This window comes from Stigmatopora argus, chromosome 19, assembly GCF_051989625.1.
Source record: "Stigmatopora argus isolate UIUO_Sarg chromosome 19, RoL_Sarg_1.0, whole genome shotgun sequence".
Classification (NCBI taxonomy): domain Eukaryota; kingdom Metazoa; phylum Chordata; class Actinopteri; order Syngnathiformes; family Syngnathidae; genus Stigmatopora; species Stigmatopora argus.
In genome coordinates, this window is record NC_135405.1 from 1,780,141 (window position 1) to 1,802,316 (window position 22,176).

A 22,176-nucleotide genomic window follows, 5' to 3' on the forward strand; every position below is an offset into this window, starting at 1 on the left:
CTCACACACACGCTCTCTCACACACACGCTCTCTCACACACACGCTCTCTCACACACACGCTCTCTCACACACACGCTCTCTCACACACTCACACACTCACACACTCACACACTCACACACTCACACACTCACACACTCACACACTCACACACACACACTCACACACTCACACACTCACACACACACACACACACACACACACACACAGTAATACCTCGACATACCAGTGCCCCGACATACAAGCAATTTAAGATTTGAGTAAAAATTCAGGCAAATATTTATCTTGAGATACGAGAATAATTTTGATATACGAGCATACAGCGGACGCGAGAGGCTGCCCATAAGAACATCATGGGCACTGTCTCTCTGGTCGCAACTCCCTCGTGTAATGTCTCTACGAGCACTGGGTGGAGCGTTGCTTTTTTCAGTGCTTTTTTTCCCATTAGTCAGTACAAATGGCGGAGCGATCGCTAATACGAGAGGAGTATATACTACTTCTCGTTGGCAAGTGGTCGTTCGTTATCCTATTGTGAGGACATTTGTGTGCATCATTTTGGGAATATTTTGACAAAAGCAAACGACACTCGATAAGTTGCATCTGAAAGTCAGGGTTAAGGCGGGGCAAATAGAACCAAGAAGAAAGGTATAAAAGTTTAAAACAAAATTAGAATTAAGTTTAGTGTAAGGTTAGATGAAATTCATTTTTGCATTGTAATCGAAGTTCATTTAAATTTGTTTATGTTATGAGGGCATTGCCCAGCAAAAGGTGGTTGTGGTACAACATCTCAACTTCACAAAGCCTTCTGATGACCTTCCCGTTTTTTCTTTAAAATATGTCCACACTTTGGAATTTATTTTTCTGCTCTTTTTGACTGTTTGATTGTGCCGTTGTCTTCTTTCCTGCTCAAACCCAGGTATGCCAAGCCTCCGACTCTTGAGCTTGGCACACATTTTCATCTGACTGTATACAATTGACAATGTATCTACATCATCAACATTCTATAGTATGTTGTGCTTGTTGACACATTTACGTCACAAGTCGCAAGTAGTGTCGACTATGTCAACTAGTCGCGAGGGCTGACAGGGGTTAAAAGAAGCCCTTATCCAAGAAATCCGTATTCAAAATGATAATAGATTTCAACTATCGTTGTTTCACGTCTCTCGTAGAGCAGCGAGCGATTAGCAATTTGAATTCATCCAGAAGTGCTACAGCAAATATATACAGTACAGAGTATATGTATAATTAATGTACACACTGAAAAATATATATAAAAACAGTCTATGCCCCTATTTTTGATCGGTGTAAGTATTCAAAATTTTAGAATACCTTTCTACCCCCATAGAGACCCGGGGGATTTTGGGTAGCAAACAGCATGAACCGTGGGTGAGCCTTGATGACTTCCTGTGTCTCCACTACAAAAAGCTCCCTGTTGTCATCTAGCAGCCTGTTGAGGGCCTCGAGAACATCAGTCGGGGCCAGGTTCAACTCATCAAGGATAATCCAGTAACCTTTCCTCATTGCATCAATGAGAATGCCTGCATGAGAGCCAAAGTGAAGCAACAATCAAATGTGGTGACCCATTAAATTAGCACCATGACAGCAAATCAATGATGAAAAAGGCAAGGGCAACAAATATTGACTTTGTGCTTCGTAATTATTACATCAAGGTGATGCACACTTGACTAAGTTTAAGATAGCAAAGGCTCTCATGTTTGTGTTTGTAAAAAAATATACAGTAATCCCTCGAATATCACGGTTAATGTAGACCAGACATGAAACAAAAAACCACAAAGTAGGATCACCCACATTATAACTACCACAATAAATGTTTTCACGCCTATACAGAAATACAAGTACACAAGTGCAATTATGAAAAGTGTATATATATTAAATGTTATAGCCATAAGCATGTCAAAAGACTATTGTATTAATATCTAAATATAATATATTCATACCTCTACTTACAAATAGCTCTGGGTGCGAAATTTACAGGTTACGAAAGCTTTTTATATGCAAATCAGTGCCTCAAGATGAGGAAAAATACTCAAGTTATGAAAACCCCCAACAAGTACATACATTCCTTATCCGTTATTAAATTTTGAAAATATTGTCGTGAATGCATTGATTTTCGCTTTAGAAACTCCCTAACCGTACTGGGCACTCATTGGTTGTCTCACAACAACCACTGTTTCAACATTCTCTCTTTTGTACCGTTACTTTTGGCCGCCGTTCGTTTCCACGGAGCTCTGACAGTGTTTTTTTTTGTCACGTTTTTCGAGTTTGGATGAAGCAGCTCTTTTTTTATCATGCCTCCCAAGAAAATGACAAGTACGAAAGAAAAAAAAGTGCCCCGTTATCGATAGAAGAAAAATTGAAGGTGTTGAAATAATATGAAGGTGGCATACAGTTGACTGAAATTACAAGGCAATATGGGCGAAACCCATGCAACCCATCGCGACAATATTGAAACAGAAGGAAGCGTTAAAAGCTATGAATCCTTCCCATGGCCTCAGTGATTTCGAAAAGGAGATCATCACTTAACGACGAGATGGAGACTTTTACTTCAGTGGATAAAAGAAAAAGAAATTGCCGGAGATACATTGACAGAATCGGCCATTTCTGCAAAAGCAGCAGACATATTTCAAGACCTGGTGATGGAGGGTGGGGTTGAGGGTTCTTGGGAACAACAAGCATACCCTGACTTTAAAGCATCGCGTGGCTGGTTTAAAATATTTAAGAAAAGGACTGGAATCCACTCAGTCGTGCAGCATGATGAGGCAGCGAGTGCCGACAATGAGGCGGCAGAAGGATTTATTTAAAACAATTCGAACAACTTGTGAAGCATGACTACGTTCCACAGCAAGTTGTTAAATGCGAGGAGACTGGGCTCTTCTGGAAGGAGGAGGACATTGTAGATGAGACGTGGCTGGGTCTTTCACCATGACAATGATCCCAAACACACAGCCAGGGCAACAAAGGAGTGGCTTCATAAGAAGCATTTCAAGGTCCTGGAGTGGCCTAGCCAGTGTCAACCCCACAGAAAATCTGTGGAGGGAGTTTAAAGTCCGTGTTGCCCAACGACATCCCCAAAACATCACTGCTCTAGAGGAGATCTGCATGGAGGAATGGGCCAAAATAACAGCAACAGTGTGTGAAAAGCTTGTTAAGTGTTACGGAAAGCGTTTGGCCTCCGTTATTGCCAACAAAGGGTACATAAAGTAATGAGATTAACTTTCCACCATTTTCCACCATGATTTGCAAATAAACTGATTTTCTGAGGGGGGTTTTCCACATTGTCTCTCATGGTTGAGGTTTACCCATGTTGACAATTACAGGCCTCTCTAATCTTTTCAAGTAGGATAACTTGCACAATTGGTGGTTGACTAAATACTTATTTGCCCCACTGTAAATCGAATCTCAACTTCCATGTTTCACCGCCTAGACGTCCCGCCATGGTCGTCGAACTTGTTAATTAAAGCATCCAGCAGCATCCCCACACATGCGATTCGTGGGAAGCCTGGTATTCTCAGTTCACTTCCTCCTCCAAAATATTGCCTGTTGGAGGGCAGACCTCGCTCGCCGCCAAAGCCCTGGCCAACACCGCTGGCATGAGCCGCCGACGCAACGGGTAGAGGCCGCTTCCTCTTGCAAGATACTTGTGGCTGCCCGTTGCTTTCTTTTTCTGCGTTATATTTTCTTCTTCTTTGGTGCTCAGAACCAACGATTTCAGCACAGAAGAAAAAGCGGTGCCCTGATTTCCGCCATTTTTTATCTGTCTTCTTTTTTTTTATATAAATAGAAAAAAATCCGCTAGGAAGCTAATTCGTGAAAGGTGAAGCCACGATATTCAAGGGAAGACTATCGTGATCTCGTCACGCACATCACCTGTAGAGAAAGACTTTGCTGAGATTTTTTTTTCCACTAGTTAAAATCTCAAAATCGATTGTATTCAAAGACCTTTTTGAATGGATGAAGAAATTAAATATACCAATGCCAAAGATCTCGGTAACATTTGAAGTGCTTACATATTGACGTTAAATCAACATAAAACTCTTACCCTCTGTGAAAACCAATTTGCCCTTTTCATCTGAGGAATAGCATCCTATGTATTCCTGTATGTCTGTGTGCTCGTGGTTGTTGATTCTTACACAATGGTTACCGGTCGCTGTAGCCAGCCAATGGATTAAACTAGTCTTTCCCACGGACGTTTCCCCCTGGATCAGGACCGGGTGAATTCTGTGATAAAAATGAAACATAAGTGAGGTAATACTATTTTCTTAGAAACAGAGTATAGAATATTTTGAGTTAAAAAAGGTGAATGTAATAAGATCATAACTTTAAGTTTCAACTTAAATCGGGCTTGCGCCGTTCTCTCGTTGCACACGGTGGCCTCTACCCCACTCAGGCCGGCTCTTGCGCTCGCATAGAGTGCAATAACCTCAGGACTTATGGATATGCAGCCAATGGGAGACCAAATGAGTTTTGGGAGAACTCCATCATGTTTGAAATTTTGCGATTGTGTTTTGTCCCATTGAGGTGGGCTTGCCCGGTGATTGAGTGGTTAGCGTGTCACCCTCACAGTTCTGGGGTCCTGGGTTCAAATCCAGGTCGGTCCACCGGTGTGGAGTTTGTTTGTTCTCCCCGTGGGTTTCCTCCGGGTACTACGGTTTCCCCCCACATTCAAAAGCCATACATGCTAGGCTAGTTGGACCCTTTAAAAATTGCCCCTAATTATGTGTGTGAACATGAATGATTGTCTCCTTGTACCCCGCGAACGGCTGGTCAATGATTCAGGGTGTCCCCTGCCTCGTGCCCGAAAGTCAGCTGGGATAGGCTCTGGCACCCCCGCGACCCTTGTGAGGATAGGGCGGTTCATAAAATGAATGAATCCCATTGAGGGCTTTTGTAACGTGAATATTTTGTATGTACAGTCATGGCCAAAAGTTTTGAGTGACAAATATTACATTTTCACAAAGTTTGTTCCTTCAGGGTTTTTAGGTGTTTGACAGATGTTTCTATAGTGTGATGACATACAATTAGAAGCATTTCACAAGTATAAAAATCTTTTATCGAGAATTACATTCAGTGTTGAACCTTCTTTTTCAAGACCTCTGCAATTTTCACTGGGATGCTGTCGATCAACTTCTGAACCAAATCCTACCTGATGGCTGTCCATTCTTGCATAATCAATGCTTGGAGTTTGTCAGAATTTGAGGGTTTCTGATTGTTCCCCCGCCTCTTGAGGAATGACCACAAGTTCCAGATGGGATAAGAACAGGAGTTTACTGGCCAAGGGCCCAAAATTGTAAGGTTTTATTCCCTAAGCCATTTTGTCATGACCTTTGCTTTATGGCAAGTTGCTCCATCATGCTGGGAAAGGCATTCTTCATCACCAAATTGCCCCTGGATGGTTGGGAGAAGTTGCTCTCAGAGAACATTCTTGTACCATTCTTTGTTCATCACTGTGATTTAGGCAAGATTGTGAGCAAGCCCACTCCCCAGACCGACAAGCAACCCCACACATGAATGGACTCAGGAGGCTTTACTGTTGCCATGAGACAAGACCGATGGTAGCGCTCACCTCGTCTTTTCCGAACAAGCCTTCTTCCAGATGCCCTAAGCAATCAGAAAGGGGATTCATCAGAGAAAATGACTTTACCGCAGTCCTCAGCAGTCTAGTCCTTGTAACTTTTGCAGAATAATAGTCTGTCCCTGTTTTTGCTGGACAGAAGTGGCTTCTTAGCTGCCCTCTTTGACAGTAGGCCTTCCTCCAAAAGTCTTTGCATTACTGAGCGTGCAGTGCAGATGCTCCCACACCTGCCTGCAGCCATTCCTGAGCAAGCTCTGTTCTATTGGTGGTCTGATCCCATAGCTGAAACAACTTCATGAGATGGTCTTGCTGCTTGCTGGACTTTCTTGGGCGCCCGGGTGCCTGTTTGGCATCAATTGAACTTCTCTCCAAACCTTCAGGGGACAATTTGGTGAGGAAAAATGCCTTTTCCAGCATGATGGAGCACCTTGTCATAAAGCAAAGGTCATAACAAAAAAGCTAAGGGAACAATATAATTTTGATATTTGTGAAATGCTTCTAATTGTAATTGTATGTCATCACACCATAGAAACATGAAGCAACCCCCTAAAAACCCTGAAGGAGCAGACTTTGTGAAAATGTAATATTTGTGCCATCTTCAAAACATTTGGCCATGACTGTAGAAGTGATGAGTATAGATTTTTTTAAATTTTTAAAAAAATAAGACATTGAAATAATGAAGAAAAACAACAAATAAGACAGCGAACACATTCATTTTGAATAAGGCTGTATCATATCAAAATGTGGAAATAGTGAAGCGCTCTTACTGATGTATTGTACCTACCCTGCCGATACTACTCTGGCAAGATCCCGCAGATTGAGTTTCACAGAGGCAGTGAGAATGTAACTTGGATCCACAGTTGGCTCCAAATCTCCCTGGGAAACCCAGTAGCCCTCTATAGCCACACATGGTTTACCTGATGGAGCCACAATGGGCTGGAAAATAGATGATCATGTATGAGAGCATGTGATTAAAGGTAAGGCGTAAGAAATCATTTTAGGAGCACTTACTTGATTCAGACAATTGGTGTTTCCTTTCAAGATGTGCTTGCAAACTAGAGTATGGACGACAGGATGGGAAACCCTGTCTAGCTGAGTTAAAAAGCTAAGGCAGAAACCCTGCAAACATAAGATAAGTGGACTATCATCACCAAGTACAGATACAGACTTGTGCGAGAGGTAACCTAGACTTACACTGATTTTAGAGCAAACCAGTACTCGAGGGCCGCTGTGTGTGCAGGTTTTTGTTCCAACCGATCCAACAGAGACAGTTTAACCAATGAAGTTTGTGCTGAAACAAGAAGCCTTTGAATGCAATCCAATGATTGCACCTTTAAAATATCAGATTGTGGAAAGGTTTTCTCTCCTAGGTTGGAACGAAAACCCGCACCAACTGCAGCCCATTGTGGAATAGTTTGCCCATCCCTATTTTAGAGGGTTAGATGTTTTTACTGAAAAAATATTGTAGATTGGACCTCTGATGCACAATCTGTAGTCTTGTAAATTGTTAAAAATAAATATACAGAGGTACCTCGGTTCTCGACCACAATCCATTCCTGAAGGCTGTTTGAGAAGTTTATTTATTCAAAATCGTAATTAATTTTTCCCATTACAATTAAGGGAAAAAGAAATAAAGCCTTTCCAAGACTAAAAGAATGTTCAACAGTTTTATGCACCATTTTCCTTTTTCAGCACCAGCAGCCTTACTATTTCCACTTGCTTTACTGTATATCCAAATATTACTAGTCTCTCTCTTGATGCCTACACCATTGACCAGAAGTGGAACATTTTGAACGCACATTGTACTGTAATCCCTCGAATATCGTGGCTTCAATTTTCGTTGCTTCACTACATCGCAGAATTTTTTTCTGGGGATATTTTTTAAAGTTCATAAAAATGTGACAATCCAGATTTAAACTCGCAATTGGAAGTCACTTCCCTGTCTTCTGCTTGCTGCTAGAACTCAGCACTGAAGCAATTATTTATTATTTTTCAAGTTAATAAAAATGTGAAAATCCACACTGAAACTCCTAACTAGAAGCCACTCTTGCTACTAGGACTCAGCACTGAAGTAAAAAAAAAAAATCGTATTATTTTATTTTAATAGGGGTGACCCTACTTTGCGGTTGTTCGATTATCGCGCCCATGTCTGGTCCACATTAACCGCAATGTTCGAGGGATTACTGCATACTTTCAAGAGGCTTCTAATGTATTCTTGGAATTGCTATTTCCAAAGATTAATATAGATATATATGATAAATTTTGATCCAACACAATTGTTTGAGTGATATGTAGGGAAATTGTTTGAAAGAAAACATCCATCTGTTATTTCTGCAAAATAAATGAATTAATCCCTGTGCTTCCTTGTAGTTTAGATTTTAGTTGCATCAAAATAAGACACCATGGCTTTGTTAACAAAGAATTGATCACTGACTTGATGGCAACAGTGTCTCGTCGGTGTCTTGGTACTATCCACTGGGATAAAAACTAATGATCTAGTTGTACACAACACATTTTCATTTCAGACATTCTTCCTCTTCTGATTGACTACAATTTCAAATTTGCTAAATAAAAAAAGCAATTTCCAAGATATACTCACTTCCATCAATTATTTTTCGTTTCGAATCTGTTCTTACTATGACATCACCAATGAACTCAACTCGCCATAGGTGTGATTTCAGTGTGAATAGTGGTTCATATAATAGGTGCCCTGTAATTGGCTGGGAACTAATTCATGTTGTACCGCGCCTCCTGCCCATATTTAGCTCACAAGGACTCCAGCAACGCCATAGGCCTTGTGAAGGTCCAGAAGATGAATCCATTTCATTAATTACGAATCTGTGAGTCTTTAAAATGTTTTATAAAACCTTTTTAACAAGATTAGGTTGATTCATATTGCAAAAAGTGATTACATTGGAACTTTAACACGAAAGAATGAAGCAGAGAGAGCTTGACTGAAGTCTGCAGCAACAAAAACAAAACAATTACCGTATTTTCCGCTCTATAAGGTGCACCGCATTCATTATAAGGCACACCTTTAATGAATGATATACTTTAAAACTTTTTCCATATATAAGGCACTACAGTAGAGGCTGGGGTTACATTAATTTGCATCCATTAGACGGTGTGGCGCTAAAGGGAATGTTAACAAAACATATATATATGTATATACCAGTAGCAGGCGGTGCATTTTCTGGTATCGCCTTCAACGTATCAATCCAACCCTCAAAAACTATTTTATGGCTATAAAACCTCTACTGCAGCTACAGCTGCAATACATAAAAAATAATCAATAAATTAATGCACAAAAATGGGGTAAAATCCACTTCCTAGCAGCATTTCATGATTAAATACAAATACTGGAGCTTTACAGACATTAAAACCAGGCCAGGGGGTGATTTTCCCGGGAAAAGACAGCGATGAACGTCAATGGCGTACGGGCAAACATTGCCCGAAAATGGGGTAAAATCCAGCCGAAAACAGCCTTTATTGATTAAATACAAATACTGGAGCTTTTTAGACATCATTTTTAGTATCATTTCCCCGGTAAAAAGACAGCGATGAACGTCGATACGTCCATGCGTGAAATGACAAAAAATGCACTAAAATACTAAAATTAGGTAAAATCCACTTCCTAGCATCATTTATTGATTGAATACAAAGACTGGAGCTTTAGAGACATTACAACCAGGCCAGGGGGGTGATTTTTCCCGGGAAAAGACAGCGATGGACGTCAATGGTGAAACGCCAAAAATTAAACTGGGGTAAAATCCACTTCCTAGCAGCATTTTGTGATTAAATACAAACATTGGAGCTTAAATACAAACACTGGAGCTTTTCAGATATCAGAACTTGGCCCACAATTGAAATATTATTTAGGAATATGGCCATATTTTACTCACCAAAAATCCTTTTTACACAATATCCATCCTCCTTTCTTTCTTCCTTCTTTCCTATCGCCATCGAAGCTAATGATGAAAGTCGAGCCTGTCCTGTCATATTTCTGGCATAGTCCGTTTTGAAAATGGCTTTAAATCAAAACAACAATATACTATTTGCTTGTGGAGCTAAGTTAGCACACTGAAAGTGCCGCACACACCATATTCCCGGCTGTAACAGGCTTGCTAGCTTCGGAGTTGACCGCCCTTTCTTCATAATGTCCTTTTTTTTGGAAAAGTCCGTCTGGAAAATAGCTTTGTGAGAGAAATCTGCAACAGAATTCATTTGTTTTTGCCACTGTCGGTCATGTGGGTGGAGTTTGCGATCTCTGGCTGCTTTGGCCCGCCTACTAGCCAATCATAGTTTGTGAAAGCAATGACATGTCCCAGCCAGCAAAATGCTAACGCCTATGAAAAATCATTGTGGGGTTGTCAACTCGAAATCTGATTGGTTAAAAGCAACAGTCTTGTTTAATGCAGCAGACCCCGCAAGAACTGATTGTGAAGGCTTTGAGGCAGATCTGATCTGGCAACAAATAATGGCTGAAATGTGATTGGTTAAATGCTTCAATATGAAAACACACATCTGGAAGCAGTGCAACCAGGGGGGAAAGCAATGAAAGGAAGCTAACAGACAATTTGGAATAATAAGTATTGATGGACAAAATATAATATGATTCAGATATTTCTTAGGCCAGCAGAGAAGGCCTTGAAGGCCCTGACGGCCCGCTACTGGTATATACATATATATCCATATATATATATACATATATATGTATATATATATATATATATATATATATATATATATATATATATATATATATATATATATATATATATATATATGTATATATATATATATATATATATATATGTATATATATATATATATATGTATATATATTTGTATATACATACATATATATATAGATATATATGTATATACATACATATACATATATATATATACATACAAACATACACACATACACATATACAGTGGTACCTCGACATACGATCTTAATCCGTTCCGGGACTGAGATCGAATGACGAGATTCTCGTAACTCGAGCGGACGTTTCCCATTGAAATGAATGGGAAACAAATTAATTCGTTCCAACCCACTGAAAAAACACCAATAACAGGATATTGGATTGGGAAAAATGTTTTATTTCTTCTAATTCGCCATCTATTAACAAAGTAACACATAACTAGTGGTTTAATAGTAATAAAATGTGTTTAATCCAACTAAAATTGGGCAAATTTCGCCGACGGGAGACAGAGACGTTTGGGGGCGTGTGGTTTCGTTTTTTTTCCCACGACAACGCACTCGTAAACAGAACAAACAAATTTAAATTAACTTGGATTAATATATACAGACACTCAAACATACGTTTAATGTAACTTTACACAAAACTGAATTCTAATTTTGTTGTAATCTTTTGTTACCTTCGTTTTCCAGGTTGGCGGTTTGCCACGCCTCCACCCTCACGTTCGCTATCGATGGGCTGTTTGCTGTTGTACTACGTATTCCCTTCAAAATATTCCGAAAATGATTCACACAAATGTCCTCACAATAGGATAACCCACGACCACTTGCCAACGAGAAATAGTCTTGTAGTACATTTTAGCGATCGCTCCGCTGCTCATTAAGACCGGCTCGCAACTCCCTCGTCGTAATGGCTCTGGTTGCAACCGCTTTGAACGGCGCCTATGAGAGAGAGTTGCGACCAGAAATATTACAAAGAGGGAATTGCGAGCCAGTGCCGCTGATGTTCTTAGGAGCAGCGAACGAGAAGTAATACTCCTCGTATTAGATGATAAAAATAACAGGAAATGCAACAGCTCAGCTTACCCACGTATTGATTGTGGGTAATTAAGTTTCATTCTGAGAAAGAGTGCCATTGCCTATCGGCGTTGTGTGCACGAGTATACTTCATTACCCAGAAAGCCCTCTTTTTGCCTGCGCATGCGCGTTGTGCGTTTCCTGGTCGATGCGTAGGAGAAAGTCGTCTGAATTAATCGTTCAGTGCTTGTAGATATTGTTTTACACGAAAGATATGCAAAAAAGCTTGGTCGCATCACGAAATTTTGATCGCATGACGGGCGAATTATTCGATCGAAATTTCCGTCATTAGACGAGAATATTGTATGACGAGCGGTCGTGTGACGAGGTACCACTATACACATATACACACACACACATATAGCAGTATTATTATAATCTTACCTCATAAAGTGAGCGCTGCCGAATTCGGCAAGGGTTTGCAGCTACGTACTTTAGCGCCCTACATAGTGTACGCAGGCTGTAGTGGGGTCTGTGGCCTGTCCCGTCCACAAGTTTTGAAGAGGCCTCCTTCTTTACTGCCAAATAAAAACTACACACACATTTCAAACAGCATTAATACCAAGAACATTTCTGTAGATTCAGTAAATAAATAAACTTCTATATTTTAATTCATAATAATTGACTGAATATTTTAGTAATGCTAGAAAATATATTTAAATCTGTAAAATGTATTATATATGAAGATGTCTAGCAACAAATTATTCAGGTGTAAATAGTAAATTGACTTGCAAGGTAAACTGAATTAAATTTACATTTAAGGTAACATGCTCCAATGTTCTACATCAGGCTGGAGGCCAGGAACTGGTCTCATTGGATTGCATAATAAATTCTCAAACTGTAGTCGTGTTCTATGCTCATTCCTACTGAATTAGACACTAAACACGACCAATTGACAATTTTATTTAAGTAAGCAAGTATCAATGAACAGATTGTTGATTATACAGTGGTACGCCTACATAGAAAAGATTTAAGCACGACAAAACGGTAACAAAAATAACCGTAAAATAAATGTCGACAAGAAAAAAAACATTTGATAAAATTCCATACATTTAAACCGCAATTACTCCACCCAAACATCACAAACAACGGGGGCATTGATGCAACATGAACGCTAGTTCCAGATCAACGTTCAGTCGACAAAGAAGGTGGTATGGACTAAACAGCTATTTTTAGCATGGCTAACATAGAACATGAAAGCAAAAAGGACTACAAAACACCCAAAATGAGCATTATAAGATGGAGGACAACACCGAGCCAACGCACTAAAAGATCTAAGTGAAGTCTCCCTGTTATATACTCTCTTTTTTCCCTTGTAAATGCCTCTTAAAATACCTGTGAATAAACAGCAGCCTTATTGAAAATGTCCTTAACCCAATTTAACCCATTGTCCTCATTTGAAGACAGCCTGTAATTATTTTCTTACTTGATAAAGGAACTTCCCCATTTTATGCAAATGTGATAAAACCGTTGAAAAAAATTTAACTTGTTTACTTGGATTAAAAGGGGTTAAGTTCATTCAACATAAGGTAAAGATAGTTTTTTGTGAGGATGAAAATAGTCTGTTTGCCGTGGAAAAAAATAGCATTGTATTGTGATTTTTTAACATTTTAAAACATGTTTTGTAGTTAATTGCTCCAGCAGGAACGCTGCAGATATCAGACCCTATACATTTCAATGCAACCATGGGGGGAGAGCAAAGTGGATGGAGCAGATAAGGAAATGGTGGGGGCCAGTGGAGTATTCTATTTTTTGATCCAAAGACCAACTGCTTTGGCCAAGTGACCAATGGAGTGTTTCTTATTTAGAGTTGAAAACAATGACACTAGAAAAACAGCAATGCCATGAAAAAGTATTTGGCCCCTTCCTGATTTCTGTGTTTGTTAGCTTTTTTATCAGAGACAGGTTTCAGAACATCAAATCAATTTTCGTATGACACAGAGACAACCCAAGGAAAGAGAAAATGCAGTTTCTAAATTATGATTTTATTTACCAAGATATAAAATTTTACAAATTTGTTCGGCCCTCTATGAAAAAGTAATTGCCGCCCTTTGTTAAATCACAAAATAACTGACTTATCAAAATTGTAGGAAAGCGGAGTTCAATTTCACAAGAGTGCAACAACGACTCATCCAGGATGCCACAAAAGAACCTAGAAAAACATTGAGAGAACTGCAGGCGTCGCTGACCTCAGTTAAGGTCAATGTTCTTACTCTACATTAAGAAAAACACTGGCCAAAGCTGGCATCCATATCCATGGCATAGTTCCAGGGCAAAAACCATTGCTGTCCAAAAGAATATAAAGGTTCGTATTACGTTTGCCAAAAAGCATGTGGATGATCCTCCACACTTTTGAAAGAACATTCTGTGGACTGATGAGTCAAAAGCTGAACTTCTTGGAAGGAGTGCGGCCTGTTACATTAGGCACAGCATTTCATCAAAAGAACACTATACCAACAGTGAAGCATAGTGGTTGCAGGGTGATGGTCTGGGGCTGCTTCACTCCCTCAGGACCAGGACGACTTGGTGTACTTGATGGAAGAATGAATTCTGCTGTCTACAAGCAAATTTTGGAGAACTCTCAGTTCCTGCACTCAAACTTCAGTGCTCTTGGAGAATGCAGCATGACAACGAACCAATGCACACCAGCAGGTCCACTTCTGAATGGCTCAAAAAAAAAAAGTCTGGATTTAAATCGTATTGAAATGCTGTGGTGTGATCTGAAACGGGCTGTTAATGCTAAAACTCTGTAATATTGCAAAATTGAAACATTTCTGCACAGAAGAGTGAGCCAAAATAAAATCATTTAGAAACTGCATTTTCTATTTCCTTGGGTTGTCTCTGTGTCATACTAAAATTGCTTTGATGTTCTGAATCCTTTGTGTGATAAATATGCAAAAAACGCAGAAATCAGGAGGGGACAAACACATTTTCAAGGGCACTGTATTTGTTGGTATATCGCCAAAATGCAACACTAAACACATGCAGGTTTAATATTTTTAGATGATAAATAATTTTTCAATCACTGCTTTCTGTTGTGTAGAGTTGAGAGGCATAAATTGAAGATATTTACCATTCCGTATGAGGTAGGAAATGGAAACAAAACCTAATGCTTACATGTTGTAGTTACCACTTGCCGCCAATGGTGACTCTACCTCCAGGTCAAACTTGTATGGTAAAATCTCTCCTTAATAATGATTTTGGGACTTCCCCGAAGGATAATATTTTGACTCGTCACAATAAAGTTTACAAATTTTGACTGTTTTCCACAGTCCTATGCCTCCTGCCGGAAATCTCCCCCTTTGAGACTTCATCGGTTTAAATTATGAAGAGGCAAACCACTACATCATTTATTGGCACATTTTCAATAATAGATGTTTGAGCCTTTATGTTATAAATTTGAATTTTGAAAGGATCGACTTCTAATTAGCCTGGAAAAATAGTTACAGGTGGATTCTACTATGCAGGATTGCAAACCAGACGTTCCTCAGGTTTTAACAACTAGACGTTCAAATAACTTCTGGTTCATAAAAATGAGCCCCAGCACCCCCCGCAACCCTAGTAATGATAAAGTGTTTCAGAATATGAATGAATGAATGAAATGCATTTGCCTGCAACGAAGTACAAGCTTATCATTGCTATTAAAGAAAGCTTTGCTTACCTTTAGTTATGCGCACATTATTATCATCAGACTTCCTTGATATTAAATATAAGCTTTGCTGCTGAAAGCCTTGTTTACTCTAAACAACAAGGTGGTAGGGCGCCTCGGAGTACTCGCGCCCAAGTCAATGCAGGCTCAAGGACCTACAGTGGGCATGCCACCACGGAAGCTCCAAGGGGCTTCCTGACACTTTGGTCCTCATTTGATTTGACTTTTATGAATGTGACAGGCACCAACTTAGACAAGCACACACAGACCTCTCAATTTTGTAATCCACCACTAACTTTACGTTCATGTAATCAGGGCCACCGAATGTAATAAACACCAAAAAAGAAGTGTCATCCTCCTTGCAAGTAAAATCCAAGAGTCTTTTCTCTTTATTTAGGCATGTTTTTGGGAATGTCTAATGGGGAACCTGACAATAGTGAACTGATCTTTTTAACAATTTTGCCTACAGAGAGTGATTAAATTTAAACCCGAGCTAAAACTAATGAGGACTCCTGCTTTAAGGCTCTTCTAAGATTGCCAAAGCAATTTTTATGATCATTCATACCATATCTTCCCACTATTTAGCAGCCCAATAGTGCACATATGACATTTTGCTTGTAGCCGTGAGAAAACTTTATTAACCTTATGATTCCATCGATGTCACTTCTTTGAGGGTTCAGGTTTTTAAGGTAGTCTGAAACTAATATCCGCAGATCTCTTTCATCATCAAGATCCGTGACATACAGCTCGGTAAACCTGCAGTGATCAAATATTAAAGGACAAGGCGGTGATGAAGTCTTTGGTCATGTTTTGACACGTCTGCATCTTGTTACCTGTTTCTGAGGCTAAGGGGCATGTTTCTTTTACCCACATCAGTAGCTGGGTTCATGCAAGCAAACAATCTGAAATCTGGGTGTCGAACAAGGGCATCTGGAGCAAAACAGATGAACACAAAGATAAAAGGCCACATTTCGTATGTAGTAAAACCGTAAATTCCAAATTTGCCGTAATTACTCGCGTATAAGCCGCACCCTGAAACTTAACTTGCAATTTTATAATTTTACAATTTCTCGCATATAAGCCAAGCCGCTCCCCTGATTCCCAATTTTTATTCATGGTTTTAATGGGGAGTACAAGTGTTACTTTGAAGGAAAAATCTTAAGAAAAAACATCACAAGTGGTATTTCTGAGATACTGTATGAATCAAAAGCACATTATTAGGGTCAATATCATAAGGAAGTTAATATGCCTGTCTTTGTAAATGCTAAATATCAAATTATTCAATTTGAAAAAAGAAATAAGTCTATCTTGATGAGAACCTGATGCTTTCTGTTTACAGAAATTACAATTTTCTTTTCAGAAGTTTAAGATGTTGTGGCAGCCATATTGATTCTAATGTCAAATTATCCCAATTATTTCGATGGTTCATATTACTCCAATAGTTGTCACTTTCGTACAAGAAATAAAGCGAAAAAAATCAAGTTGGAATTGTGTTTTATTTCAAAATCAAGGCTACTCGCGTCTGTAGACAGCAGCGCCCCGACCTTGCCTAGATGGCTGCGCCACGACCTCCCTAAGATGGCTGTCCGCCGAGTTCACCAAGATGGCCGTGCCCCGACCTCGCTAAGATGTCCATGCCACGAGCGAGCAGTGACGTTTTATGAGATACGTTTTTTTTTCATGAATTTCCTTCATAGACGTCAAAATTAATGTTTAGCGTTTTATCCGTTTATCTTTTCTCTATTTTGAAATAAATGACCGTATCGGCATTCGCTTGCGTTTTTGTCGTGATGTTATCGTGTCACGGCGCTGTCAAATTGCAGTTTTTTTGCAAGTCGTGTTTTTATGCGTATATAAGCCGTACCCTCAATTCAGTCATAATTTTTTTTCCGACAAAATAGGCTTATTTGAGTAAATACAGTATTTGATTCAGGCGTGTTAGTGGAGAGAGACATGGAAAACAACTGGATAGGGGCTCTCGAGAACTGGACTTGCCCACCCCTGGTGTAGTGACTACACTAATCCCTCATTTTTGGCGATCCCCGACCACCCTTTGACCCATCGCGTCAAAAAGCCGTGCATTTTGTAGTAAATTTTAGACTTTGGTAGTGAGGATAAAGCCGTTCAAAAAAGTAGCGCGCGAGAACTTCGCAAATAAATTTGTGCAAAAAAACACGCCTGCACGCACATTGCTCAAATGGTGTGTGCGCTGTGCACAGTCAACGCAAGTGCGAACACGTAACCCGCGTAATCACAATGCGGCTAATTATTGGTCGGGACACTTAGAGCTAGTTGATTGGCTCATGCATTTCCCCACTTTGACCCCACGCTTTGAGCTGCGCACCACTAATTGCAAACGTTATTCCGTACTCAACATTGCCTCAACATGTCCAAGAAAAACGAAGCGCTGGTGAGACTCCATCTTGGGATCGCCAGTTGATCGCTCATATCGTATTATCCTTCGGAAGGTTCCCCATAGTTTTCTATTTTTTTTCCCATATAAATCTACAAAAAAACACAATTTTCTTTTTGATTTCGGATGGGAACTTCGGGGTAATAGTCCCAGGAGTGATCAAAATTTTGATTTGGGGGTTTAAATCTATTTTTTCCATTAAAAAATAATAATTTTCTCACACTAAGCGCCAATATAATTTTCGCCCAATTATTGAAATATATTCTAATTCCTTACAGTGGCGTACAGAGGAATTTTGTGCCCAGAGCAAGTTCTAGACGAAGCGCCCCCTCAATGTCAAAACTCAATTATATAGGAAGCCAAATGTGATACATTTGCTTAAAACTTAGCGAGTTAGAGTTTCACACAGATTTTCTTTTGTAAATGTGCAAAATATTGATAACTGGATTTAGAAATATATTGCAATCATTTTCAATTATTGATTTCTACGGCAAAAATGTAAATGTTTATTTTCTGCGGCCTAATTTAAAATGTATTTATTTTGCGAGACAAATATATTTCTGACACTTAAATTAATATTTTCCAGGCCCTGGTTTTTAGCCATCGTTTCTCATGATCAATAGTTGGTTCACGTGCTTCTTGAGCACTAGCGCTCACGGCCATCCCTCCTTCTTAATCCACCTCTGAGCAGTAATGGCAAGTACAGCATCTTAATTTTTTTTTAAATGTATTATAGTATCTCTCTCACTCTAGGTGAACAGCAAAGTCTAAACATGCTTTCTAAAGGAAAATTCACAAATGCAAATTGCCACAATGTGAATGCCATACAATACATTGCAAAGCTTAAGTGCAAATAGCCAGGAAACAAACTCCCAAATGGCACAAGAAAAACCACAATTACCCACAACAGGATTGGAAATAGCTGCAAAGCAAGTGCAAAAGGCCACAGCAAAAATACAAATGGGTAACCTTTAAGTAGACTAAATTCTTTACCAAAATCTCCACGGTCCAGCAGCACCAGGGATCCAGCACTGCTTTCTAGCAGTCCACTCAAAGACTCGAGGGTCTCTGCTGGTGCAAGATTGATCTCATCCAGCAAGATCCAGTAGCCCTTCTTTACTGCCTTGGCTAAAGTACCCTAGAATAAAAAGGAAGTTTGAAACAGGTCGAATGCCCCACCTCCAAAAAGAAACAAATATTTCAGTGTCTCCATAAATTGGGTCGACATATTGGTCGGTCTTTACTTTATATTACTGTTCGGTTAATATAGTGAGTCATTTTTTATACCACCTAGGAAGGGGGTCGGCAACCATAGGTTCTGGAGCCATGTGATGCTCCGTAGCTTTTCAAAAATGCTTGAAAATGGGGGCGAAAAATAATGGACGTTATGCAAGTTCCATTTTTTTGTGGTTTTGTTGAATAAAAATTAAATTTCAGATTTCTTTAATTTCAGAAAAAATGAAACAATGCATTCATATAGAAATGAAGTTAAACATGAGGTGGCATAGTACAACAGAGTAGTAATGTGCACAAGGCAATGCAGGGAAAATAAACATTTAATCATAAAGGTGGATCCAAGATGGCGGCGTGCACAGGTGCAGCAGCTCTTTGCTCTCCAGTTTGGTGTTTTGTTTTCTCAGTCTTATCGTTATTTACGAACATCTGTGAGGCAAACATTTTCTATAGTCGCCAGGATTTAATTACTCTCGGTAGGAGATGCGATATATTCATCACAACTGATTACCAAAGAACCTACAATATCCCGAGGACATCTCGAGACAACCGGGATCTCCGTGGATAGTCAGCCCACCCAGCGTACGACGGAGGCGGCGGAGGGAAGAAAGCAAAAGCGGGGATGCCGGGCGGGCATAGCTGCAATGCTAGCTAAGGAAACAACCGCACAAAGAACTGCTTCCGAGTATCTTCTTGAACAACGCCAGATCCATCACCATACACAACGACTGGTGCTGCAACAGTATGATCATTAACACTCACTGTTCCACTGATTTAAAGCTCTTGGCAGATCGGTGCGGGCCCTTCTATCTACCTAGGGAGCTAACGATTGTCATTGTAATGGCTGTTTACATCCCACCGGATGCTAACGTTAGCGCGGCACTTAGCCTCCTGCTAGCGACTGTAAACAAACAGCAGCTTGACCACCCCGATGGAGTTCTTATTGTCGCCGGTGACTTCAACAAAGCATGTTTAAAGACTGTTCTGCCTAAGTTTATCCAGTACGTGAAGTGTCACACCAGAGTAGATAAAACTCTAGACCAGGGGTTCCCAAACTTTTTCCTGTGAGGGCCACATAAACTTTCCCTTCTCTGATGGGGGGCCAGTGTCAGTTTGTAACAGAAAAAGTGTGACGATCATAGGGGAGCTTAAAAAAATTATTGTTTTCCAGAAAGCCGCACATAACCAAATAACCCTTTCCAGGTTCTTTACAGAAAACAAGTCAGGAAACAAATAACAACTAAATAACCCTCTCTGAATTCTTCACAGAAAAAACAGGAAATAACACTATTTATGAAATAAATAATAACTAAATAACTCTCTCTGGGTTCTTCATAGAAAAAAAAGCCATGGAACATTAACTTTCTGTTGTGCCATGCACAATCTTAAGAGATAAAAGTTCAGCTCAGTTGTCAGAGCAGAATCTCTCTCACGTCAACACTTTGCAGCACAGTGCTTGCTGGTGAATTAGGCAGTGGACTCGTAGCGGGGCGGTGAGACACCTTTTTTCCAACTCCCGGTTCATGCTTCCCATTAGACCGCGAGTTTCGCCCACCATGCTAGGAGCCCCGTCAGTCGTGATGCTAGCTAGCTTTGACCAGTCCAGGTCCAACTTCTCCATGGTTTGGCACACTTTGTCAAAAATATCCTCTCCCGTTGTAGTCCCTTTGAGACTTTGGAGGGCTGCCAGATCCTCGCATATCTCAAAGTTTGCGCTAACTCCACGAATAAAAATGAGCAGTTGCGCTGTGGCTTGCACGTCCGTGCTTTCATCCAGTGCTAATGAAAAAAAGTCAAATTCTTTCGTCTTCTGCTGCAGCTGGGCATATACATTACTCCCGATTTCTTCAACGTGTCTGGTCATTGTACTCGCCGACAGACTTACGGCATTAAATGCATCTTTCTTCTCGGGACACACCTACTCCACGACAGCTTCCATACATTTCTTAACAAACTCTCCCGTCAGTGAAAGGCTTACCGCTGCTTGCTATCAGTTTAGCAACCCGAAAGCTGGCCCGAACGGATGCCTGGTTCAGCTGAGCTTGGCGTACAAATATATTTTGCTGAGATAGTAGTCCACTTTTTCGCTTTGAGAGTTTGTCTGCTCGTATTTGGCCTTGCAAGCTATCGTACTTGTCTTTGTGACGGGATTCATAGTGTCGGCGAAGATTGCATTATTTGAATACCGCAACCGTCTCTTGACAGATGAGACAAACAGCCTTTTCTTTGCATTGAACCAAAAAATAATCGTTTGTCCACTCCAGGTTAAATACCCTGCATTCTGAATCAATTTGTCTCTTACCTACATTTTTCGCCATTATTCCGTTCTCAAAGAGGTTGCAAAGTTTTTATATGCTTGAATAGTTCGCGATGGTCCCACTCCCAGGGCTCCGCCCTCACCTGCGATCGTCCAGATGTCTCGGTATCACTGTGCCCGCGTGCATCAAAGGGAAACACTCCCCCCGCGCGTGTCACCAAAGAAGCAATGCGAAGCCCCGCTTCACTGGGATGATTTGTGGGCTCAGCAGGGGTGCAATGAACCAAACAAGATTAAAACGTCCCAGTCTTCAAGGCCAAATAGGAAAAAAATCCGATAGCGTCTCTGGTTTTGTTCAGAGGGCTGGTCTAAATGTGCTGTCAGGTCGTATTCGGCCCGCGGGCCGTAGTTTGGTGACCCCTGCTCTAGACCATGTTTATTCTAACATCAAACATGCTTATAGAGCCACACTCTTCCCTCACCTTGCTAGAGCCGACCATCTCTGCCTGTCCCTCACTCCCTCATACATCCCACTCCGGATGTAAAGATAATAAAAACATGGCCTGAGAATGCCCTTTCTCAGCTGCAGGACTGTTTTTCCCACACCATTTGGGAACTTTTTGAACACCACAACCTCCAGGACTACACAGACACTGTACTTTTCTACATCAAAAACTGTACGGACACTGTCACTGTTAATAAACAGGTCTGGGTTTTTCCTAACCAAAAACCCTGGATGACCAGTGAGACACAGGCATTCATCAAATGCTGTAACACCGCCTTCAGGTCAGGGGACAAGTTACAATACAGCGCTGCCAGAGCAGTCCTGAGGAGGCATTAAAAAGGCCAAGGCAGCATATACAAGGAAAATTGAGGAGCACTTCACAGAAAATAACCCAAAGATGTGGCAGGGAATAGGACACATTACCAATTACAATGACAATAATGTGTCTGTTAACGCAGATGCCTCACTAGCAGAGGAACTGAACCGTTTCTTTGACCGCTTTGAGACTGACAAATCAGATTCAGTCTCAACACATCCACCACCCTGCAGCAGTACACAACTTCAGGAAAATGAAGTGATACAGGTACTGCGGACTATGAACACCAGGAAGGCTGCTGGCCCTGACAGAGTACCTGGGAAGGTGCTCAAAGCCTGAGGTGACCAGCTGTCTGGGGTTTTCACAAAGATTTTCAATTGTTCCCTGCAACAATCCATCATCCCATCCTGCATGAAATCTGCCACC

General features: G+C 40.4%; 1 protein-coding gene across 4 annotated transcripts in view; it reads right to left on the reverse strand.

The window, feature by feature from the left end:
- The window catches only part of mdn1 (midasin AAA ATPase 1), a 305,960-nt gene that overhangs the window by 196,055 nt on the left and 87,729 nt on the right, over nt 1-22,176 (reverse strand). For all 4 annotated transcript variants that reach the window (XM_077586594.1, XM_077586596.1, XM_077586595.1 and 1 more), the window contains exons 18-25: nt 18,433-18,577; nt 15,860-15,956; nt 15,669-15,782; nt 11,762-11,909; nt 6,604-6,711; nt 6,377-6,528; nt 4,060-4,238; nt 1,329-1,537 (exon numbers count right to left, since the gene is read on the reverse strand). In XM_077586594.1, coding sequence (XP_077442720.1) covers nt 1,329-1,537; nt 4,060-4,238; nt 6,377-6,528; nt 6,604-6,711; nt 11,762-11,909; nt 15,669-15,782; nt 15,860-15,956; nt 18,433-18,577 — 1,152 coding nt within the window. The remainder of the gene's footprint in view (nt 1-1,328; nt 1,538-4,059; nt 4,239-6,376; nt 6,529-6,603; nt 6,712-11,761; nt 11,910-15,668; nt 15,783-15,859; nt 15,957-18,432; nt 18,578-22,176) is intronic.